Below are 22,395 nucleotides of genomic sequence, written 5' to 3'. Positions count from 1 at the left end.
GTTTTTTTCCTGAATAATTGCCTTTTTATATCATCAATTTCATTTTTTGACCATTCAACTTATTTATGAGTTAATATATTATTTCTGTGACTACAACTTGCCTGAAGTTCAGTTCTTGACTTTTCTGATCGACTCCAAACAGTTTATCTTTTCCTAGGGCATCTGAAATGAGGAAAAAAAATATTTTTTCTTTTAAAATTTTACTCTTAGTACTGTCTATATAGATGAAGAAAGACATGCTCATGTGAGCCTCAGATTAAGATGGGTTGGGTCAGCTATGGAGGAAGATGGGTGGGACACATGTTTCAGTCTTTTTTGTTTGCTCCTGTGTCCACAAAGGAGGAAGGGGAAGAGGGCCATTCCTTGCTGCCAAATTACGTCAGCTCCCAGGGATGGGAGATGTTCCTTTCATTACAGATCCCAATGTTGGGAAGAATGTTCCCAGGGCATTTAGTTAAGTAGTTTTGACAGCCTTGAGACATTGTCAGTTTCATTACTCCAGAATTAAGAAAATCTTTCTAAGGTCTACTGGTTTATAAAGTCCACCTTGATGCATCCGCAGACCCAGAAACATCTGCAAGGCTATTTGTTCTGCTTTCCATCCTCTGAAGTGGCAGTTAATGTATGCTGCTTGCCTAGATCAGGTGGCCATAATGACCTCTGTGTGCAGCTGGACATGTACAGAGGCATAAGCAACTGAGAAGGCCTAGTTCTGTTACATGCACTTCAAGGTTAAACTATACATCCTGTGATTCTCCTTGTGTCCACAATGTGAGTCCAGCAGTCTAATCGGGGACTCCCGCAAGAAACCTTACTTGATTTGACTATTGTGTGTGCCAACCACTGCAGATTCAGATTTGCTATGTCATTTGCACCAGCCAATGCATTTACCAATGTATGCAGCTGCCTGGATAATTCTACTTTAGCCCCAGATCTCAAGTGAATCCATGGGTGTTATGACCCAGCCCAGGAAAACTGCCATAGACCCAGTTATGCATACCAGCAGGTGCTGAAACCTAATTGAGGATATCCACAAAACACCACCAGACCCAACCCCTAACCCAGTGCTTGTGCATGCCAGCCCCTGCAGCCGCCAAGCCTGTACCAGTCCATATCTCAACCAGCTCTCATGCATAGCCATGGGCTCAATAGAACAGCTAAGCCTGACGTAACCCCAAAACCAGCACTCATGTACGTTGACAGGTCAGTACCTTTACAAGCCTGGCCTGCCACCAACTCTGGTTCTTGTGCTCACCAGCAATAGCCACAGACCAGCAAGGGAGGGTCAAAAGTTCTCCCTGCAGACATGTTCCTAGCCCTAGATCTTGTGCCTGACAAGAGTTACTGCACTCCAGCCTGACATGACTTGTACCTAGTTTAGACACTTGCCAGCTGGTGCTGCAGCCTAGCTGGATTGGTCCTTTCCCATTCTGGCTCTTGTGCACACCAGTGGAAGTAGCAGACCAGAAAGGGAGATCCTAGAGTTCACCTACCAGGCCTACTGCCAGCCCCTGGTTTTGCATGTGCTAGCAGGTGCTGTTGCCTAACCCAAGACGGCCAACCTCTAGTCTTGACATTTGTCAGCAGGTGCTAGAGTTCGGTTTAGCCTGCCCTGCTCCCAGTCCCAGCTCTCTTGCCAGTGAGTGTGGCAGCTTAACCCAGCCAGACCCATCCCCAAACCTCTTGTGAACTGGCTGGTGTTGTAGTCCAACTCTGTCTGTAACACACCCCATCCTGGTTCACACTCATGCCAATGTGTGTTATAAACTGACCCTGTCCAACCAGCCCCAAGAACCAGTTCTTGAATGTGCCGATGGGTACCACAGCCCAGCTTTGCCTAGTCTGATCAAGCCCTGAGTCATTTATTTATTTAAATTGGAAAAGCAGATAGAGAGAGGATATAGAGAAAAAGATCATCCTCTATTGGTTCACTCCCCACATGGCTGCAAAGCTGGAGTGGAGCTGATCCAAATCCAGGAGCCAGGAGCTTCTTCCAGGTCTCCTACACAACTGCAGGGTCCCAAGGCTTTGGACCATCCTCTACTACTTTCCTAGGGCACAGGCAGGGAATTGGATGGGAAGTGGAGCAGCCAGAATCAGTGCTCATATGGGAACCTGGCAGATGCAAGCTAAGGATTTAGTCATTAGGCTATTGTGCTGGCCCCACCAGCCCCAATTCTTATACCCACCAGCAGGAGCTGTGCCTAGCAGGGGAGTTCCCCAGACTGCCCTTCCAGGCCTACTTCCAGCTCTGCATACCACACGACACTGGGTGCTGCTGCTAGACTGACATGGCCAGGCTCCAGTCATAGCACTCACTAAGTGTTGGGTATTGAGGCCTATTCTGACTGTCCAACACCCATTATGGCTCTCACCAATGGGTGATATAGCCTAGCCCAGCCTAGCCAACCCCTAGACCTACCTTTCACGTGACCTAGTGGGTGCTACAGCCTAGCCTGGACTGTTTCACACCATCTGACACTCAGGAGCACCAGCAGGTTCGGAAGCCCAGGGCAGTTTGGCCTGTTCCCAAACCCAGCACACACACATGCTGGCAGGTGCTGCAACCTTGCCCAGTTAGTTCAGTTTACCCACAGCCCCAGCTCTTGCACTTACCAGTGGGAGCTGCAGTTCAGCAGGGGAACACCCAGGGTTCCACTACATGGCCCTTTCCCAGCCCCAGGTTCTGCACATGCTACCAAGTACTTCAAATCACATCATGTCCAGGCTCTTGTGTTTGCCTGCAGGTGTCAAGGCTTGGCCCAGCCTAGCCTGCTCTCAGAACCTGGCCTACAGAAACACTGACAAATGCTATGGTCTTACCACAGCCTGGCTCACCCCTAGTTCTGGCTCCCCGATTCCCCACAGGAAGTTGTAAACTAGCAGGGAATTCCCCAAGTTCAAATACCAGACCTACACCCAGCCCTGGAACATGTTTGCTAACAGGGACAGTGGCCCTGCTTGACACAATCTGCTCTTAGTCCTGGTGCTCGCGTGTGCCCACGAGGCCTTCTCCCAACCCCAGCCCGCATGAGTGTCAGGTGGGTTCCTGTCAGGTGAGTTCCAGGGTCCAACCTGGCTCAGCCCATCACCAACCCCAGCTCTCCACATAAATCATCAGGTGCTATAGTCTCCTGGGTAGGCCACAGTTCCCCCGCAGAATCAGCCCCCATACCCAGTTCTCTCACATTCTGGTGGATGCTGTGTCCCAGTCTGATGTGGCCCAACCTCTGCTCCAACACTCATGGGTGGATACTGCAGCCTAGCCTAGCCAGGCATGCCCGCCCCCTCACCCCAGCTTTTGTAAGCACCAGTGGATGGCAGGTAATGCTATTTACCCCAGCCGAGGTCTCCCACATGGGCAGGTATGTGGCCTGACTCAAACATGTCCTTTGGTTTCCCCCTTCCTCCAAATCTGTTCATCTGTGAGTGCAGTGGCTTGTGGAAGATCTCTAAAATAATTCCTTCTCAAACATGCGCTCAGTTGTTCCCACTCCAATACATCCTCAGAACCCTTCCCCAGGCAATCTGTAACCTCCCCCATCCCGATCTGGGGTTTGAGATGGCATTTCATGGCTGGTGGTGACCTGTCATGCTTTTTTTTTTTTTTAAGATTTATTTTATTACAAAGTCAGATATACAGAGAGGAGGAGAGACAGAGAGGAAGATCCTCCATCCAATGATTCACTCCCCAAGTGACTGCAATGGCCGGCACTGCGCCGATCTGAAGCCAGGAACCAGGAACCCCCTCCAGGTCTCCCGCGTGGATGCAGGGTCCCAAAGCCCCGGGCTGTCCTCGACCACTTTCCCAGGCCACAAGCAGGGAGCTGGATGGGAAGTGGAGCTGCTGGGATTAGAACCGGCACCCATATGGGATCCTGGCAATGCGAGGACTTTAGCCACTAGGCCACGCCGCCAAGCCCTGTCATGCTGTCTTACTGGTACAGTTAACACAAATTCAGCATTAACCAAACGCAGAATGCCCACCAGCTATGGCCTACTTTTCTCCCAGCAGTTTAACACTTGCCTAGCACAAGGCAACCTAGGCCGTTGGCTACAGCTGGGGTAAATCTTTATTTTGAAATGTTCTTATAAAGACTAGGAACTTCTTTATTATTCTAGGTGCATCAGGTTTTACCATATCCATAAAATTTATTCATTTATGGACTTTACATACTTTTTTCATTACTATGTTGATGCATTAAAACTTTTCTCAATGTTCAACTGTATTTTCAATTTCTTGACATTTTTCATTTTATGGGAGGTGGGGAAACAGGGCAAATGATGTAGTGCAGAAAGTCTAGCCAATGCTGAGGATGCCTGCATCTCATACAGTGCGAGTTTGAGTCCTATTTACTTTATTTCTAACACATCCTGTTAATGCATCCTGGGAAGCAGCAGATGATAGTTCAAATGGTTGAGAATGTGATACACATAAAAAAATCAAAATATAGTTCTAAATTTGTGGCTTTTGGATGATTTAATTCTAACTGTTGAAGGCATGTGAAGAGTAAACCTGTGAATGGAACATATTTCTCTCAACGTGTCCCCGCTCCCTGTCTCTCTCTAATTTAAATTAAAATATGCAGATACTAACATGTGGGAAAGCACTAGGCAAAAACATTCACTCATTCACTGGCTGTAACAGTAAGGTGAGTGCTTTTGAACACCCATTTTTCCATATTGTTTTCCTGTAGATTCGTTTCTTATTAGCACGGTGTTTTTTGTGCTTCTCTGCTAATTTTTCAGCCCTGAAGATGGGAAAAAAATTTTCTGGGTCGTTTACTTTCTGAAGCAGGAGTGGAACATGTTTCTGTCTCCTAAGAAGAATACAGATTAAGAATAGGATGTCTAAGTAGGAACATGTTATGTTTGCACTTCCATGGGGAATGGTTATAGCCACCTGCGAGACTTTTTTTTTTTTTTTTTTTAAGGAAATCTTTTTCCCTTTACCTAGACAGTTTCTTTCCATTTTCCTAAGGAAACCTGTTATCTTCTCTTATTCAGCACAATAGTTTCAATACACCATCAGGGGTATGCTGTCCACAATTCAGGTTGTGGTTACCCCTTTAGGAAGTGTCTTCCACCTCACTGTCAGGGCAACATTCCTTGTGTTCCCTATCACTTTCTGGTCTACTGGATAACTTGAAGTCTTGAAGGCTGTAGATTTCTGTGTTGGAGGGTCACATGCCTTCTATTTTCATAGAAGTCTAAGTCTTCTATGTATTATCTCTTTTATTTTGGAATTACATTGAAAAGTAAAATTACTGCTTATACCACTGACATTCTATATTGGAGTACTGGTTTGATGCACTTTGGATCCTTTGCTTTAAGCTCTTTGCTCACATATTTGAAAAACCGGTGGAAGATGGCCGAAGTGCATGGGCCTATACCATCCATGTGGTAAAGGTTTAAAAGCTTGGCATGGCCCTAGATACTGTGGATATTTAGGGGGTGAGCCAACAAGTGGAAGACTTTTTTTTCCCATCTTGCCACTCTGCTTTTCAAATAAATTTATCTCGGAAAAAGGAAAAAGAAAGTAGGTCTTTAAGTACAATCTCTCTCCCAAACAAATGTGAGCTATCCAACATGACTCACTGGTTCACTTCTTAGAAATCAGAATCTACTCATTCTTTCAGTGAGCCCATGGCCAATCATTTCCATATTCTTGTTCGAAGTTCCAGTTACCATCATGCTTTCTGATGTTATGAAATAAAAAGTTGCTTACAGACATCACTCACCAGTTTCATGTTTGATTCATGGTTTTACAAAGGAAACAACAGAAGACAGATACACATCCATCATTTTCAGATGCTTTCAAACTTCCCATTTTATTTGCTATTTCATGAGACAGAATCAAAATGAAATGAGAGATATTGAGAGAGAGAAAACTAATGCACAGAGTTCCCAATCACTTCATTAGTTCTCAAATTTATGCAATACCAAGGACAGTATCTAACCAAACCCAGCAGTGAGAACTCAAACTCGGCAAATAAAATAGTGCCTGTATGCCAGCCAATTAATAAGCACTGAAAGAATTAACAAATCATTGAAAAAAAAATCTTACGGCAGATAGAGTAGGAATGTAGAGAGAAGGACAAATTACATTACCACTGAGTAGTAGACTAAGACCCCACCTGTAGGGCTGGCATCCCATATGGGTGCTGGCTTGAGTCCCAGCTACTCTACTGCTGCTGGCTCTGGATCAGCTTGACTCCAGCCACTGCAGTCATTGTAGCCATTTTGGGAGTGAAACAGCAGATGGGAAGTAACTGTTCTCTCTATAAATCTGCCTTTTAAATAATAATAATAGTAATAATGTCTCTCAAAAAATAATTTGTGAGAGGAAGTAGCCTTATTGGGACCATAGGATTTTTTTTTTACTTTTTCATACATCTAGGAGTAGAAAATTCTTAGAGAAAGAGGAAGACAAATATACATGTGACAGCTTTTGGGAAATTGTAGAACGTCTGCATCAGCTGCATCACTGGCCTCAGGGACGAAACTTGGAAAATGTAGCAAGAAGGAATCCAGTGACATCACTGAGCTATGTGTCAGCCTCCCTGCCTAGTGTGTGCTGACTTACCTGAAACTCTCTGGCTTAGGGGTTTTGTCGCTGTCCATGGCACTGCCCCTTGCTCCAATTTGAAGATCACATCAGGCTTGGTGATACAGTAACCTGTTAATGGGAAATGATACTAGACTGTGAAATCACTAACTTGGGGTTTCCAAAGACAAAAATATGGTCCCAGGACTGTGAACCAAAGTGCTACTTGTAATTATTTCTGGTGGCTGCAGTCAGGGGAACTCAGGCTGGGTCAGGTTTGAGGCATGGGATTCTAGCTCCCACAGATGCCATGCAGTGGACAGATCTGGAGTTAGTCTGGGCTTGAGGCTTGAGAAATTTCTCTGTCCATGGTTGCATGTAGATTGGGTCCCAGTTTCACACTCCAGATTCTGGCTCAGACCACTGCTGCCATGCTATGGGCAGATCTCATGCAAGTCTGGGATGGAGGCTCAAGTGCTTAGCTCCCCCAGCCACATGGCTGCAGCCAGGGGAACTCAGGATGGGTGGCCCAGGTGCCAATGGTGTCAGGAGAAGCCGTCGAGCCACCCAGCAGTGTACTCTGAGGACTTGGGGGGATGGAGGTTACAGGGATTTGGGGGGATGGTAAGGTGGGGATCAGTGCGAACAGAGACCTGAGGGTTCATGTCCAGGTGAGGAATGACTTCAAGATCAACAGCATTTCAGAATTATCACATCAACCTGGCCAGAACCCTTGGAGCATGAGTCACGTTGTGATCCTGGATTGACTTCAGGTGGCCATTCCCCATCCTCAGGAATTGGGATGGTTGGGAGGCTGGGTATGGACTCTCCCTTTATCTCTCCCCTCCCTCAAGAAATCAGAAGAAAAAGAAAGTTTGGAAACAATGTCCACACCCACTTCACCCGAACCCTAGACCCTCCCCACCCTGATCAACTATGTAAACATCATCTGAAGTAATAAAGAGAAAAAAACCTACATAATAGCAATTATTTCCTAGAGGGTAAATATCCATATTCTTCACAGCCTCAAATGCTAATCCTAGCAAGCACTATATTTTATCAAGTGCCCTTTCATTTGTCAAATAAGAAAAACGTATTCACCTTGAAAATGACAGAATTTCACTCACCCAAGGATAGCAGACTGCTGAAGGTCTCAAGCATGACATCCCTGTACAGGGTCCTCTGAGCATTGTCCATGTCCTGCCATTCCTCCTGGGTGAACTCCACAACCACATCTTCAAATGACACCAATACCTACAACAGTACATTAAAGTCCGAGTGCATTCTGTGTATATTTATTTCATGTACATCTTCTACAGATGCAGCTTACTAAGTAATTTAAATGGCAAAATAGACCAAGACCAACATGAAAATATCTTGTTTTACATTTTTATAATCCCAAAACTATAATTTCCCTAATTATTCTGTAACTGATATTTTTCTTAAATGATAATGAAATGAGGTCACTAATGATAATGAGATCAAAATTCAGCTGTAGCCATAAGGATAAACATACTACTGAAATAACATTTTATATGAGGTAAGAGGAGAAGGAGAGAAGGAGCAGGAGACAGGCAGGATATTGCTCAATACTGGTCAGGGTAAGATATTTTTAAAATCTTTTGAGTATTTATCTATTTTTATTGGAAAGGCAGATTTACAGTGAAAAGGAGAGACAGAAAGATCCTCCATCCACTTGTTCACTCCTCTTCAAATGGCTGTAACAGCTGGAGTTGAGCTGCTCTGAAGCCAGAAGCCAGGAGCCAGGAGCCACGAGCTTCTTTTGGGTCTCCCATGTGGATTCAGGGTCCCAAGGCTTTGGGTCACCCTCCACTGCTTTCCTAGGCCACAAGCAGGGGGACAAGCTAGGACATGTACCAGTACCCACACAGGTTCCTGGGGCTGATGCAGAGGATTAGCCAACTGAGCCATTGTGCTGGGACTGATACTTCAAAAATCTTATAATATTAATGAAATTCAATTTTTTCTTATACCAACTTGGAAAAATAAAATACTTAGAAATGTTGTTTAAACTGAATTTGAATAAATGAGCAAAGATCCTCTAAAGCTTATACTGAAATTAAATATATCTCCTAAATGTTTGTCCTTTGTATTACTTCTGAGAATGTATATATTAGAATTGTTCTCTTTTCTGCTTACTTTTCATGGAATAACAAACTAGAATTTTACTTACTGCTTGGTGTCCTATACACTGACTTAGTAGGAAAAAGAACTGTAACCCCCATCAAAACCATTTTCTTGCAACAAGCAGCTGAGTTTCAGCCAGTCAGTTTGTCAATTGAGCAAAGAAAATGGTGGAGGTGAATACCAAGCTATAATTAAACAAGCTATTTATGTATACACTTTTCCTTGTTGGCACTTTAACAATACCTAGTTATCTGGTATTTTATTTTCCTCTAGTTGTATATTGTTATTTATTTTAATACGAAAAATACAGTTCATATATGCCAATTTAAGACTATAAATACTTCTACATACTCTCATCTTTCCTCCCCAATTCTTTGTGTTTGTTTTTTAATTTTTATCTTTTTAGTTTAAATTTATTTCAATTTTTTGTGTTTTTTTTTGCATACGTGAGGGGATTTCAGACCCATGTATTTCTCTGGGTGGGATGGGAAGGAATGGGGGTAGGGGTGGTGAGTCAGTTAAAAGACCTTACTCTCCCTCCTGTAACCATGGGGTGGGTCATGGAGGTGGGAGAGCCGCTGTACAGCTCCATGCTGCCAGATCATGTCAGTGCCAGGGTTCTGAGATGGTCCCATGCTTTCATCCCAGGGACCCTGATAAAGAGAAGAATGTTCTGTGTGTGCTACTTGAGTAGTCTCAATTATTCTAAGGTAGCATTAGTTTCATTATACCAGATATGAGATACCGCTTCACACACTTACCGACTATCTACTTTGGGTACGTCCATAGCCTTAAATGGTTGGTGGAAAATCTGGCCTACACCATTATTCAACCTGCTCTTTTTCACATTTCTTTTGGTGAAGCATTCAAGTTCTGTTGAATCAAAGACGCTTGCTGTCCTGTCTTTCATGCGCACCTTAGTATGTTGTCTCTCCTTACACAAAGTCACCAATCGGATTGGCCCAGTCCTGCAACATGCATTCCAAGGCCAGAGCACCTATACATGCGGTGCTCCCTGAGGTTAACGATCAAGTAGAGTGGACCAATTGTGTCAAATCCTAAGAGTCCCTACTGGGTTGGGCCCAGGATCTTACTCTCCTTTATGCTCTCACAAGTGGCAGTAGGTACTGTAGCCTAGGCCAATACAGCCCACCCACAGATTCAGCTGTGTGTGTACCAGCAGGTGTTATTACAGCTTTGGTTGGGGTGACCCCCAAGATCCCAACCAGCCCTGCACCCAGACGTGGAACTTTCTTGTACCAAGAGGTGTTGTGGTTTAGCTGAGAAGACCCCTTTCCAAGGGGATAGTGAGTATCTCACATTCACTGAAAGGTGCTAAAACCTGCCCTACACTGGCCTGGCCTGGCCTGGCCCTAAACCTGATTCTTGTGTGTACTACAGATGCTGTGGCTTGGACAAACCCACCGCAGATCTGACTCTTCCATGTGCTGGCAGGTATTGCAGTCCAGCTTGGCCCACCAGACCTGGCTTTCATGCACACAGGCCAGAACTCTGATCCAGGCCATACCCAGAGCAGACTGATGTGCATGCCAGCAGGTACTACACCCCATTCGGGCTAACCCCTTGCCCAATTCCAGAATGAATCAACGGGTGTTGCAACCTGGCACAGCCCTCATCTACATCTGACACTTCCTTGTACTATTGGTGCTGTGGCTTAGTTGAGGACACCCCTGAAGTCCCTTTCCAGAGCTTCCCCCAGACCTGGCTCTGATGTTCACTGAGAGGCGTTGCAGCCTTGCATAGCCTGGCCCACCCCAGCCCCAGCTTTCAATGTGCACTGGCAGGTGCTGCAGCCTGGCTCTGCCCACCATCAGACCTAGCATGGCCCAGCTTATCTGGAACCACAGCCCTCACATGTGCCTGCAAATGGTGTAGCCTAACCCAGCCTGGTCTACACACAGCCCTGGCTCCCATGTGTGGTGACAGATGTTACAGCATGGTCCAGCCTGGACTACCCCAGCCCTTACTCTTCTACACTCTGGTTGGTGCTGAAGTGCATAAGGGACAGACCCAAAGATCCCCCTCCAGGACTGATCCTGGTCCTAGTTCTCAGATATGCTGCCAGATGCTGAAGCCCAGCCCTGACACCAGTGGGTGTTTGGCACAGTCAGGGTGACCCTAAAGAGACATTACCAGATGCACTCCATAACAGTGCCAGGGCATTAAAACCAACCTGCCCCAGTGTAGTCCAAGCCCTGACTCTAGCATGTGCAGACAGGTGGTTTGACCTGACGTAGGAAGGACTTCTAATTTCCCTCTTATGGTCCACCCTTCTCGGCTCCCTCAATTACCTGTGGGCACAGTGGCCCAGTCCATGGAAGCCCCCAGAAATCATTTTATACATATATCAAACAAATCTGCAGTGGCCCCCATTCTGAACCACTCGCTCATCCCTCGTCCCTCGTCCCTAGCAGTGCACAGCTCCCGTAACATGCTCATGGAAGCGGTGACAGTGGTGAGGTGCCCCTGCGAGGCCTGCTCCCACATGGGCATGGAGGGCACTCTGCTCACACCTTTAAGGAAAAAACAAAACAGGCATTTATCCTGGCACACTGATATATTTAACACAGAGCTGACATTAACCAGACTCAGAATGTCCACCAGCCTTTGGCCAATTTTCTCCCAGCACTGTAACACTTGCCTGGTTATAAGGCAACCTAGGTCATTGCCTACAGTTGGGGATGTTCTTTATTAAAAAAAAAAAAAAAAAAAAAAAAAAAAAAAACAACTTTTTCGCGATGCCATGTTTTAAATTTAAATTGTAATTAAGAACTGAAGTCTCCATTCAATGTAGAGTTCACAAAGAAAAAGGACTGTAGTTCAACAGGGGCATAGGCAAGGACTGTAAAAAAATAACCAAATGACCCCAGCTATAGGAAATGGCCCAGGTTTCTATGTACCTAGTTAAGCTCTACATTGCTAGAAGCAAAACAGCCAATAGCTGGAAGGCATTCTGGGCCTGGGTAATGTCAATTCTTACGGCAGCACAGTTGCTTATTTTAAAAGATTTGAGGGGTGGAGGTAGACGGCCCATCAGCTAGGGCCATTCCACTTCCATCACCGCCATGACAAGCATGTATGTGGGGGGAGGGATGGAGGGGAGTGGGACAGGGATTTGTGCATTGCTAGAGTTGCAGGACTAGGGGTGGGCCAGAAAAGGGGCTGCTGAGGGTTTGTTTTACATAAATAAAATTATTTCTGGGGACTTCAACAGACTGGGCCGTTGCAATTGCAGGTAACCAAGAGACCCGAGATGGGATGGATCAGAAGGGGGAATCCAGGGTGGCACACTGGCTCAACTGGCTAATCACCCACCTCCAAGTGCCAGCATCCTATATAGGTACTGGTTCATGTCCCAGCTACTCTGCTTCCTGTTCAGCTCCCTGCTCATGGCCTGGGAAAGCAGCAGAGGATTGCCCAGTGCTTTGGGACTTTGTACTCACAGGAAGAAACTCCTGGCTCCTGGCTTCAGATTGGCTCAGCTCCAGCCATTGCAGCCATTTAGGAAGTGAATCAGTGCATGAAAGATCTTTCTGTCTCTCCTCTCTGTAAATCTGCCTTTCCAATAAAAATAAATCAGTGTTTCACACAGAAGGGCGGGGAAGATCCAGAGGACCTCCTAAATGGGTCAGGCCAAAGCACCAAGCCACACAGAAAATAGCCAGTGTTGCGGCAGACAGGGACAGGCTGCTTTGCGGCACCTGGCTGTGACTGAGAGGTATATTTAGGGATGGTTCTAGTAGCAGTTATTGAGGGTTCCCCCAATTAGGTTGTAGCACTTGTTGACCAATGTCAGGGCTGAGGGGTAGGCCATGCCAGACTGAGCATCTGCCAACATGCTAGAGAACCAGGGCTGGGACTGAGCCTGGTAGTGAATCTTTTGAGATGCCTCTTCCAGGCCACAGCACCCACTGGAGCATACAAAAGCTGGAGCTGGAGGCAAGCCAGGCCATGTTACAGTACTCACTGGTGCTGCTCTGGGAGCAGACCAGACTGGTCTGGACTATGGTACCTGCTAGCACGCTAGTCCTCTGCTAGCCAAGAAAAACTGACTGCCATGTCCCCCCCAAAGGCATCTGGTAATGTCTCTACTACACGGGCATCAGAACACCTATCTTGAGTTCACTGGTTTAGTTGGAGTGCCCAAGGAAATCTCACCTGGGAAGTCCTCACGCTTGACTGATGTGTTCACCAGCTAATGCAGTGTCAGGTTTGGACTGTCTCCCAAACCAGACAATGCATGTATCAGTGGATGCAGCTGTGTAGTCAGTCCCACTCCAGCCCTATCTCTCATACAAAATGATGGATGCTGCAGCCTAGCCCAGCCCAGACCACTACAGGGCCAGCTCTCACACACGATGAAGGATGCAGCAATGCAGTTAGGGTGACCCTGAATAATCTCCACCCGTCCCATCCTCAGCCCTGGTTTCCGCACATGCCAGAAAATGCTGTGGCATCACACAACCACCCCCCCCACCGCCCCAGACTTTACGTGAACCAGTGTGTGCTGCAGCCCGGGCTGGCCCAGCTCACACCCCACCTGCTGTTGCACATACCAGAAGGTGCTGCACACTAGCTCATCCCAGTCCACCCCCACACCCAGCCAACAAGCATGCTGACAGGTGCTGCAGCCTTATCTAATCAGGCCCAATCCTAACTCTGGCTTTGATGCTCACCAGTGGGAGCTGCAGCCCTAGTTGAGGAGTCCCCAAGTTTCCCTACAACATCTCAGCTCCCTCAGTTACTGGCAAGTGCTATGGCCTTGTCTGTGGAAACCCCCAGATGTCATTCCAAACCCATCAAACACGTCCTTGGTGACCCTTATCCCAATACGTCCTCAGATCTCCTTGTCTGAGCCGTCAGCAGCCTTCCCCAACAATGAGCCACAGCCTGGTAGGTGCCAATACCAAGGTGGTATGTACCAACAGTGTGGCTTTGCCTGATAATCTCTCCTGCTGGGCTGCACGGCTCCATCACTTAAGTATAATCTGTTATATTTGGTGTGAGCTGGCTTTAGGAACTTAGCCAGCATTATTTAGCATAGTTGGAACACTGAAAAAAATCACTAAGTTAAAAGGATAATAGTTATTTGACATCCCAAATTTAATGTGTATCAGCTTCTGAATAAAAAGCAATCAATTGCCATTTTATATTATAAAAATGTGATTGTGGAGGCTGGCGTGTTTGGCTCAACTGGCTAATCCTCCACATCCATTCAAGTGTAGGCATACCATATGGACACCGGTTTGTGTCCCAGCTACTCCAACTGCCATCCAGCTCCCTACTTGTGGACTGGAAGAGCAGCAGAGGATGCCAGAAAGCCTTGGGACCCTGCACCAACATGGGACACCTGGAACAAGCTCCTGGTTCCTGGATGCTGGCTTTGGATTGACTTAGCTCCAACCACTGCAATCATTTGGAGGAATGAACAGATGGATGGAAGATCTTCATCTCTCCTTCTCTCTATAAATCTCCCCTTCCAATGAAAACAAATAAATATTTAAGAATTATATATATACATATATATGTGAATTTAAGATATTAAGACTATACATAGGAAACAAATTATAACATGGGCAACAAAAGAGGAATATAGAATTCAAACCTTTTGTATTTCCAGAATCTCAAGAGTATAACAGAAGCCAATTTGAAGGAAAAATACTTGAAAGTCATATTGTATACAAGGTTAATTCTGGAAATACATGATATATTAAAATTTTTTTCTGTAACTCAAAATAAAAACATATTCCAAAATGGAAAAGGAATTAAAGACGTTTCTACAAAGATAACCATTACTTATCAAAAAGTGAATACAAATGACAAGTGCAATGAGATTATATCTACTGCAATGGCCTTTAAAAAAACAAAAAGTCCACAAAGTTAGAAAAACTAAAACTACCATGAACTACTGGTATAAGTGTAAAATGATAAAATCAATACGGAAAACAGTACTCAAGGAATGCATATAGCATTTTTCCTCTTACTGACAAAGAGGCATTACATGGAAACACGGGAAGCATCAAAGTATGGTCACGGTCTCCCTATGTCTCTTTTTAAAGCTGTTAGTATTGAATAAACCCAAGGCCAACGCAGTGGCTAAACAGGCTAATCCTCTGCCTTACAGCACCAACATCCCATATGGGCACCAGTGCATGTCCTGGCTGCTCCACTTTGGATCCAGCTCCCTGCTTATGGCCTGGGAAGGAAGCACAGTATGTCTCAAGTTCTTGGGTCCCTGCATCCATATGGGAGACCCAGAGGAAACTCCTGCCACCCAGTTTCAGATAAGTTCAGCTCCAGCCATTGTAGCCATTTGGAGAGTGAATCAGTGGATGGGGGATCTTCTGTCTATCCTTTTTTCTGTAAATCTGTCTTTCAAATATAAATAAATAAATCTTAAAGGAATCTAATCAGCCCTGAGAGACCACCTTAATGATCTCACTTATCCTATTCACCTTCCAAAGACTTCACTTCTGAACACTATCATAAGAATGTTTTGGAGGAGTAAAGGGGTTAAACACATTGATGCAGCTATGGACCATGCTGGGTGGGCCACCTGGTGCTACCTAGTGGAGGTTGGGGGCAATGGGCCAGAACACACTACCTTGGCCCAGAGCATGCCAAGCCACAGGGCATGGAGGATTGCAAATTACCCAGGGAGGAGGACCTGGAACATACTGGAATAGGGGCCACTGAAGGCTTCTCATGTGTGGAATGACTTCTGTGGGCTTCCATGTACCAGGCCACTACATTTGCAGGTAAGCAAAGAAACTGAAATGCGGTGGTTTAAGAAAAGAAACCCAAAGGGCATATCTGGGTCAGGAAAAAGGTTCAAGTCCATGTGGGATGCTTGGGCTGGACTTGACAGCATCACCCACTATCTGCAGGCTCCTGTAAAAGCTGGTGCTGAAGAACATGCCTGGCAGGACGAGGCTACAGTACTCACCCACATGTGTTGGCGGAAGGGGTGGGTCACCTCATGCTGGGCTACAGCATCCACCAGCATGCAAGAGAACTGGCACTGGGAGTAGATTCTGTAGGGTATTTTGGGGCTTGCATGCTAGCTGGGTTTGGATGTGGGCTGTGTTAGGCCAGGCCAAAGCATCTGCTGATGCATGCAAGTGACAGAAAAACTCAGTCTGGTTGGGCTTTGCTGCAGCATCCATTGATAAGTACTGGGACATAGTACAAGTAGTGTCAGACTGGACTACAGCAATCCCTAGAAAGTGTAGGATCCAGGACTGGAATGAGCCTGGTAGGGAAACTATGGACACTCCTTCATGTTGCAATGCTGCAGCTCCCACTGGTGTGCATGAGACCCAGGGCTAGGGGCAGACTACGCTGGAAAAAGCAGCAGCACCTGTCAACATACATGTGGACTGGGTCATGGGGTGGGGTGGGCTAAGCTAAACTACAACATGCCTAGGTGTATATGAGAGTCCAGTTGGAATGTGACACAGATTGGACATGTCTGCTGCACATACTGGCATGTACAGGTACTGGGGCTGAAGGAGGGCCTGGTGGGTGTTATTGGGGGTCACTCCGTCTAGGCTGCAGTTCCCACTTGTGCATTTAAGGGCCAGAGCTGAGCCTGGGTGTGCTACAGCACCTGTCAATTTACACAGGACATGGGGCTGGGGACAAAAGTAACCAGGCAACTACCATCACCAGTGTATGCATAATCTGATGCAGGTGATGCACTGAACTGGACCCTGCACTGGCTGGCACATGCAACAGTCACACTTGGGAACATCCCAGGTGAGGTTTCTTGAGGGACTCCCCAACGGGAACACTGGATTCAAGAGTCTGGCCATATGGGAGATCACAGAATTGGGGACCTGCCTCTGGAATGCATGTTTGAGGACTGGGTCTTCTCAACTGCTGGTGCCTGTGCAATGGATGACATGCCCAAGTGTACATGACAGATAAGGTCAAGCTCATTTAGGCCTGCAGAGGATGTCAAGCGCCAAGTCAGAAGATGCAGAACAGAACGGGTTGGACAGCTCTGCTGACTGAGCTTTGGCAACAGGTGTCTGGGTCAGTGGTTGCACTGGGGTGAACTCTGTCAACCAATGGACTTTGGAAGGATTTTCTCAACCTTGGAGTAATGAACCCAACAGCATCTCAAACTATCAAAACCATTCAAGCAATCCCTCGGAATGTTCCCCACATCAGAGTTTCTAAGACGACATCAAATGGACATCCCCCATCCCTAGGCACTGATGTAGCTTGGCATCTGGCAGTGGCCTCTTCCCCCCACCATTCCTCTCTAAACCCCAGATACTGGAAAAAAAGGAAGAAAAAAAATTGGAAGCATTTGGGCCTGGCATGATGGCCCAGTAGCTAAATCCTTGCCTTGCATGTGCCAGGAGGTCCCATATGAGTGTCAGTCCATGGCTTAGCTGCTCCATTTTCAATCCAGCTCCCTGCTTGTGGCCTGGGAAAGTGGTGAGAGACAGCCCAAAGTCTTTGGACCTTGCACCCATGTGGGAAATCGGAGGAAGCTTCTGGCTCCTGGCTTCAGATTAGCTAAGCTCTGGCCATTCCAGTCACTTGAGAAGTAAATCAATGGATGGAAGATCTTTGTCTCTGCTTTTCTCTGTAAATCTTTCTTTGCTTTTTTAAAGATTTGTTTATTTTTATTCTAAACATCTTCTGTCTGCTGGTTCACTCCCCAAGTGGACGCAATGGCTGAAGCTGAGCTGATCTGAAGCCAGGAGCTCTCTCTCAGTCTCCCCCATGGGTACAGAGTCCTAAGACCTTAGGTTACCCTCTACTGCTTTCCCAAGCCATAAACAAGGAGTTAGATGGGAAGTGGATTCGCTGGAACATCAACTGACCCCCATCTAGGATCCTGGCACACGCAAGGCAAGGATTTAGCCACTAAGCCATTGTGCCATGCCCTTCAATAATGTTTGACAACGCTAATACCTTATAGTCAAGACAATTTGGCCTTATTTATCACATACCTTCTTTTTCATTTTAATTAAAAAACAAACAAAAAACTGGGAACTGGCATGGTAGCCAAGTGGCTAAAGTCCTCGCCTTACATGTATCAAGAACCCATATGGGCCCCACTTCCCATCCAGTTCCCTGCTCGTGGCCTGGGAAAGCAGTTGAGGATGGCCCAAGGCTTTGGGACCCTGGAGGAATTCCCTGGTTCCTGGTTTCAGATTGGCTCAGCTCCCATCATTGTGGACACTTGGGGGGCAAACCAGCAGACGCAAGATTTTTACCTCTGTCTCCTCTCTCAGTAAAATCCACCTTTCCAATAAAAACAAAAAGCACCTCATAAAGCTCCTAAAATACAATATAAAATGAACTTTAGAAGGTTGCTCATTTACTTACTGAAGGTGTGGTCATCTTCTCTGGCCTTGGGAACATGAAGTGGGCTCCAGGGCTACGCCTGGAAGAGAAGGTAAATGAAAGGAGTTAGGAGAGAACTTATCTGGCTTACCCCGAGTCTCTGATGTGGTAGGCAATTTCATCACATAAATGGATACAAAATACCGCACACATTGCTTGGGAAAAAAACAATGAAACAAAACAAAACAAAACAAAACAACAACAAAAGCACAATTAGCTTCCTTTTACAGCAAGGGCCAGGAAAACACACTTGAAAAAATACCAAAAATCTCACTAATTTTCAGTGACTACATTCAGTTAGGTCAATGGAAACAATTATTGGCTATTGATTTTATAAATAACAGTAATGTGATTACCAAGAAGTAACTTCTTCTTTCAGACTGTTGCTCAAATTGCAACACACCATAGAAAGAAACACCTTGCTGTCACTAAAATCTATGCTCAGAAGAATACTTGGGTAGTATTAGCTATTTCACTGATCTATAGTACTGCAGAAGACTTCATATTGGGAGTTTCAATAGGACATCTCTTGCAGGCTGATAGAATGGCTCAACTGTTGACTCCTCCACCTTGCAGCACCAGCTGCTCATACAGGTACTGGTTCATATCATAGCAACTTCGCTTTCCATCCAGCCAGTTCCCTGTTTATGGCCTGGGAAGGAACAGAGGATGGCCCAAAGCCTTGGGACCCTGTACCCATGTGGGAGACCAAGAAAAACCTCCTGGCTCCTAACCTCAGATGGGCTCAGCTCTGGCCACTGCAGCCATTTGGGGAGTGAACCAGCAGATGGAAGATGTTTTTCTCTTCCCCCCAATGATCCTTGATGTTGCAGTTTTATTTTCTTTAGCCCATGAGACATCTATAAATAAAACAGCAACGTAGTTTTTAAAGTACTAACAAGCTGGATTTCCCTCACTTAACAGTTACATTATGAAGAAGCCGGGACTCTTCCTGTTGGAGGTACAGAGCCTAGACAACACCCATAGCAAACCATCAGACTTGGGAGGGCTGAATGCTGGATGCAACAGGTTACGCTGCTACTTGGGACCCTACCACACCCCACACTTACATGCCTGGTTAGTATCCTGGCTATTTAGCACTTCCCGTATAATATCCTGCTAATAAGTCTGGGACAAAGTGTGGATGGATAAGCACCTGGGTTCCTACCATACCTCTGGGAGGTTTAAATGGATTCCTGCCTCCTGGAATCAGCATGTCACAGCCCTGACTCTTCGGGACATTTGTGGGAGAATCAACTAGCAGTTGGAAAATCCCTGTCCCCTCTAGATTTTCTACCCTTCAAATAAATCTCTTTTTTAATAAAAAGAACTAAAAAACAAATTAAACAGTTGTATTTGAAACTACATATTTTCAGGTTAGTTTGTTGGACATCAAATGCAGATATACTTTGGTGAATGGGAAAGAATTTAATCACATTTCAGACTCAAGCATGATTCATGCCAACCACATCAGCAAAGATTGTCCCACACAAATTGCAAAAAAAGAGCATAATCCTGAAGTTGTTACAGGTTTGGGGCACTTATTATATCTAACAATATAATCAGTAATAGTGTTATTTATACATTTTAAGTAAGTGAAAATAGGCTCACGCTAGATTTCTATAGCACTTAAGATTATCAATAATGGATAATTTGCATTAAGTGAGAAAACTTGCATTAAGTGAGAAAACTTGCATTATCTACCTATTGAACTGACACAATGTGGACAAAATCTGGGAGGGAAAAAAGATTGTCATGTTCAAGGAAATGCTTCCTAAAACACTGGTATTTTTTTCCCTTGTGTAGACTTCATCTTCTAAAGTAGATTTTAATTAGAAATTAGTCTAATTTATCTCTGGTAGCATGAAAAATACTGTTCAAAGTGCTTTGATACCTTATCATTTGATATTTGTCAACAGAACTATCTTCCTAAATGCACTTTTTTGGATACTTCTTGGTACAAAACTCATGACAAAAACTACTGAGCTATCCAGACAGAACTATCAGGAGGGAGCATTAGCATTCACTCCAAATACTAAATGTGGTGACAGATAATGTTTCAGACAGCTTCAATTCTAGGAATGATAAGGGCAGAATAAAGGAATGGAAATGTTCTAGACAGTGAGGCAGATTCTCAGACATGAAAGGTCACCTCTCTACTGAGGGACACATCAAGAACCTTCTAGTAATATTTCTAGGTCCTTGTCTATCTTCCTAAAGACTCAAACCTTCTCAATATTCACACAAAATTCCTAACATTATCCAGTTATCGCAAGCTTACAGATGTGGTAATACAGTATGACTCTGGCAGTGCGATGAGTCCTCACCACTTCAGGTCACCTTTGCCTCAAGCATGAAGCACTAGTGAGGGTTTGGTCAGTGGGGCTTTTTTTCAAGCAGATTCTAAGCACACACTACTTCATTCAGCAGAACTACTGTGTTAGGAAGGAAATAGGATTTTTTTTCTGGCATCAGCACCATGCTTTTGTGCTGGCACAAGGAGGTTCATAGGGTCCTGGCAGCTGGCACCGGTGCATGCATGAGGGTCTTGGAGGTTCACAGCCAAGCCAGGGAAGCAAGCATGGGGATTCATGCATACGCTTGATGCTGTGCAGGTAGGTGGGAGAGGTGGAGTAGAGAGAAAGGGAGGGTGCTAGGCTGGCATGCTGACATGGTGTAGGGAACTGTGAATGTGCTTGGGTCTCAGGTAGGCAGATGGGTAAGGTCCTAGGCCAGCACATATGCCAGACAACTGGGTCTAGGGAACTGGGCATAAGCTTGGGTTCTGAGTCCTGGGCAGGCAGGGCTCCAGGCCAGCAAACCACCTAGTAAGGAAGGCTGAGCTGGGGAAGCCATGTGCTGAGCCCAGCGGCTGTTGCTCAGGGAAAGGGTCATGGGATGCAAGGGAGGGGAGACTGCTGAGGGAGCATTTTACAGGTGAGGAATGACTTCTGGGAGACTTCTACTGTACTTGCAGGTCAGCAAGGGGACTGAGACAGAGCAGTTTGGAGTAGGAAAACCGGAGGAACTTTCTGGGTCAAACCAACGCACCTGCCCACAAGGGAGTCCTGAGTTGGGCTAGTTAGGATCAATCACTGCTGCCCACCAGCCACTGGTGAACATGAGGACTAGGGCTGGAGGCCTAACTGGCAGGGCTAACTGACCACAGTATCCACTAGTGTCAGAAGAGGGGTTGGGTCACATTAGGCTCAGCCATGACACTAACCAGCATTACAGAGAACTGGATCTGGGGGCAGATTCTGTTGGAGACAATGTGGCTCAGCCTTACAGGACTACAATATCTGCTGGTTTGCTCAAGAGCTGAGGGTGGTGACAAGCCAAGCTAGGAATGACCAGGAAACCCATCAAAACACATGGGTACTGGGGTTGGGAACACACCAGGCTGGTCCAGACTGTAGCACCCATGAACTGGGTGTGGGGCAGTGCAGGCTGCAACACCTACCAGCACCCACAAAGGCTGAGACTGGGGTCGCAACTATACCACAAAAGCCAAGACTGGCGGGGGGGTGGGGAGGTGCATACTCTGCCAGGTAAGAGCCTAACACCCACTGGCATGCGTGAGATCTGTTTCTGAGGGGAGGCTTGATGGGGGAACTTGAGGAACTCTACTTGTGGGCTTCAGCTACTGCTGGTGAGCACAGAAGTTAGGGTTGGATGTTCATCAAGCCAGGCAAGGCTGCTCCTCCTGTTGCCTGGGTGTGGGTTCCTCCGGAGGGGTGCATCATGCAGGACCAGGCAAACTTTAGCACACTGCCATGCACAGGAGCCAGAATGGTTGTGGGCTCTGCCAGGATAGGCTGGGCTGGGCTATCATATCTACCAGTTTGCATGAAAGCCAGGGATGGGAGGTTTGGCAGGGCTAGGCTGCAGCACCCACCAGTGAGAGTTGGAGCAGGGGGTGGGTCACGTCACGTCAGGCTGCAGCATCCAATGGCAAAGGCCAAGTCCAGGCATATCGGTTTTGCCAGGATGGTTCAGAGCTACCACTGGCATGTAGTGATGTGTGACTAAGAGCAGTCCTGATCAGGGGGCTAAAGGGATACCCCAGCTAGGTTGCAATTTATATTGGTGAGCATGACAGCGAGAATACAGGCAGTGAATTGGGCCAGACATAGCTTGTCCATGTCCCTTGGCACAGCTGTGAACTGCATTTGGAATGTGTCATAACGGCTAGCCTCCAACATCTACTGGTGTTCGTGAGAGCCAAAAGGATTGTAGGAGAGTTAGGGCTAGGTTCTGGTACCTGCTGAGCCATGTAAAAGCTGAGTCTGGGGGTGGGCCAGGCGGGGCTG

The 22,395-nt window shown here is 46.2% G+C and overlaps 1 protein-coding gene across 1 annotated transcript in view; it reads right to left on the bottom strand.

Annotated features, from left to right (window-relative positions):
• The window catches only part of LOC101521447 (zinc finger protein 420-like), a 50,651-nt gene that overhangs the window by 2,190 nt on the left and 26,066 nt on the right, over nt 1-22,395 (bottom strand). The window contains exons 4-7 of the mRNA XM_058670470.1: nt 18,065-18,122; nt 7,675-7,801; nt 6,587-6,679; nt 98-162 (exon numbers count right to left, since the gene is read on the bottom strand). Of these exons, the coding sequence (XP_058526453.1) occupies nt 98-162; nt 6,587-6,679; nt 7,675-7,801; nt 18,065-18,122 (343 nt within the window). The remainder of the gene's footprint in view (nt 1-97; nt 163-6,586; nt 6,680-7,674; nt 7,802-18,064; nt 18,123-22,395) is intronic.

This window comes from Ochotona princeps, chromosome 11, assembly GCF_030435755.1.
Source record: "Ochotona princeps isolate mOchPri1 chromosome 11, mOchPri1.hap1, whole genome shotgun sequence".
NCBI classification, from domain to species: Eukaryota; Metazoa; Chordata; class Mammalia; order Lagomorpha; family Ochotonidae; genus Ochotona; species Ochotona princeps.
This window is presented reverse-complemented; position numbering and strand designations above follow the sequence as displayed.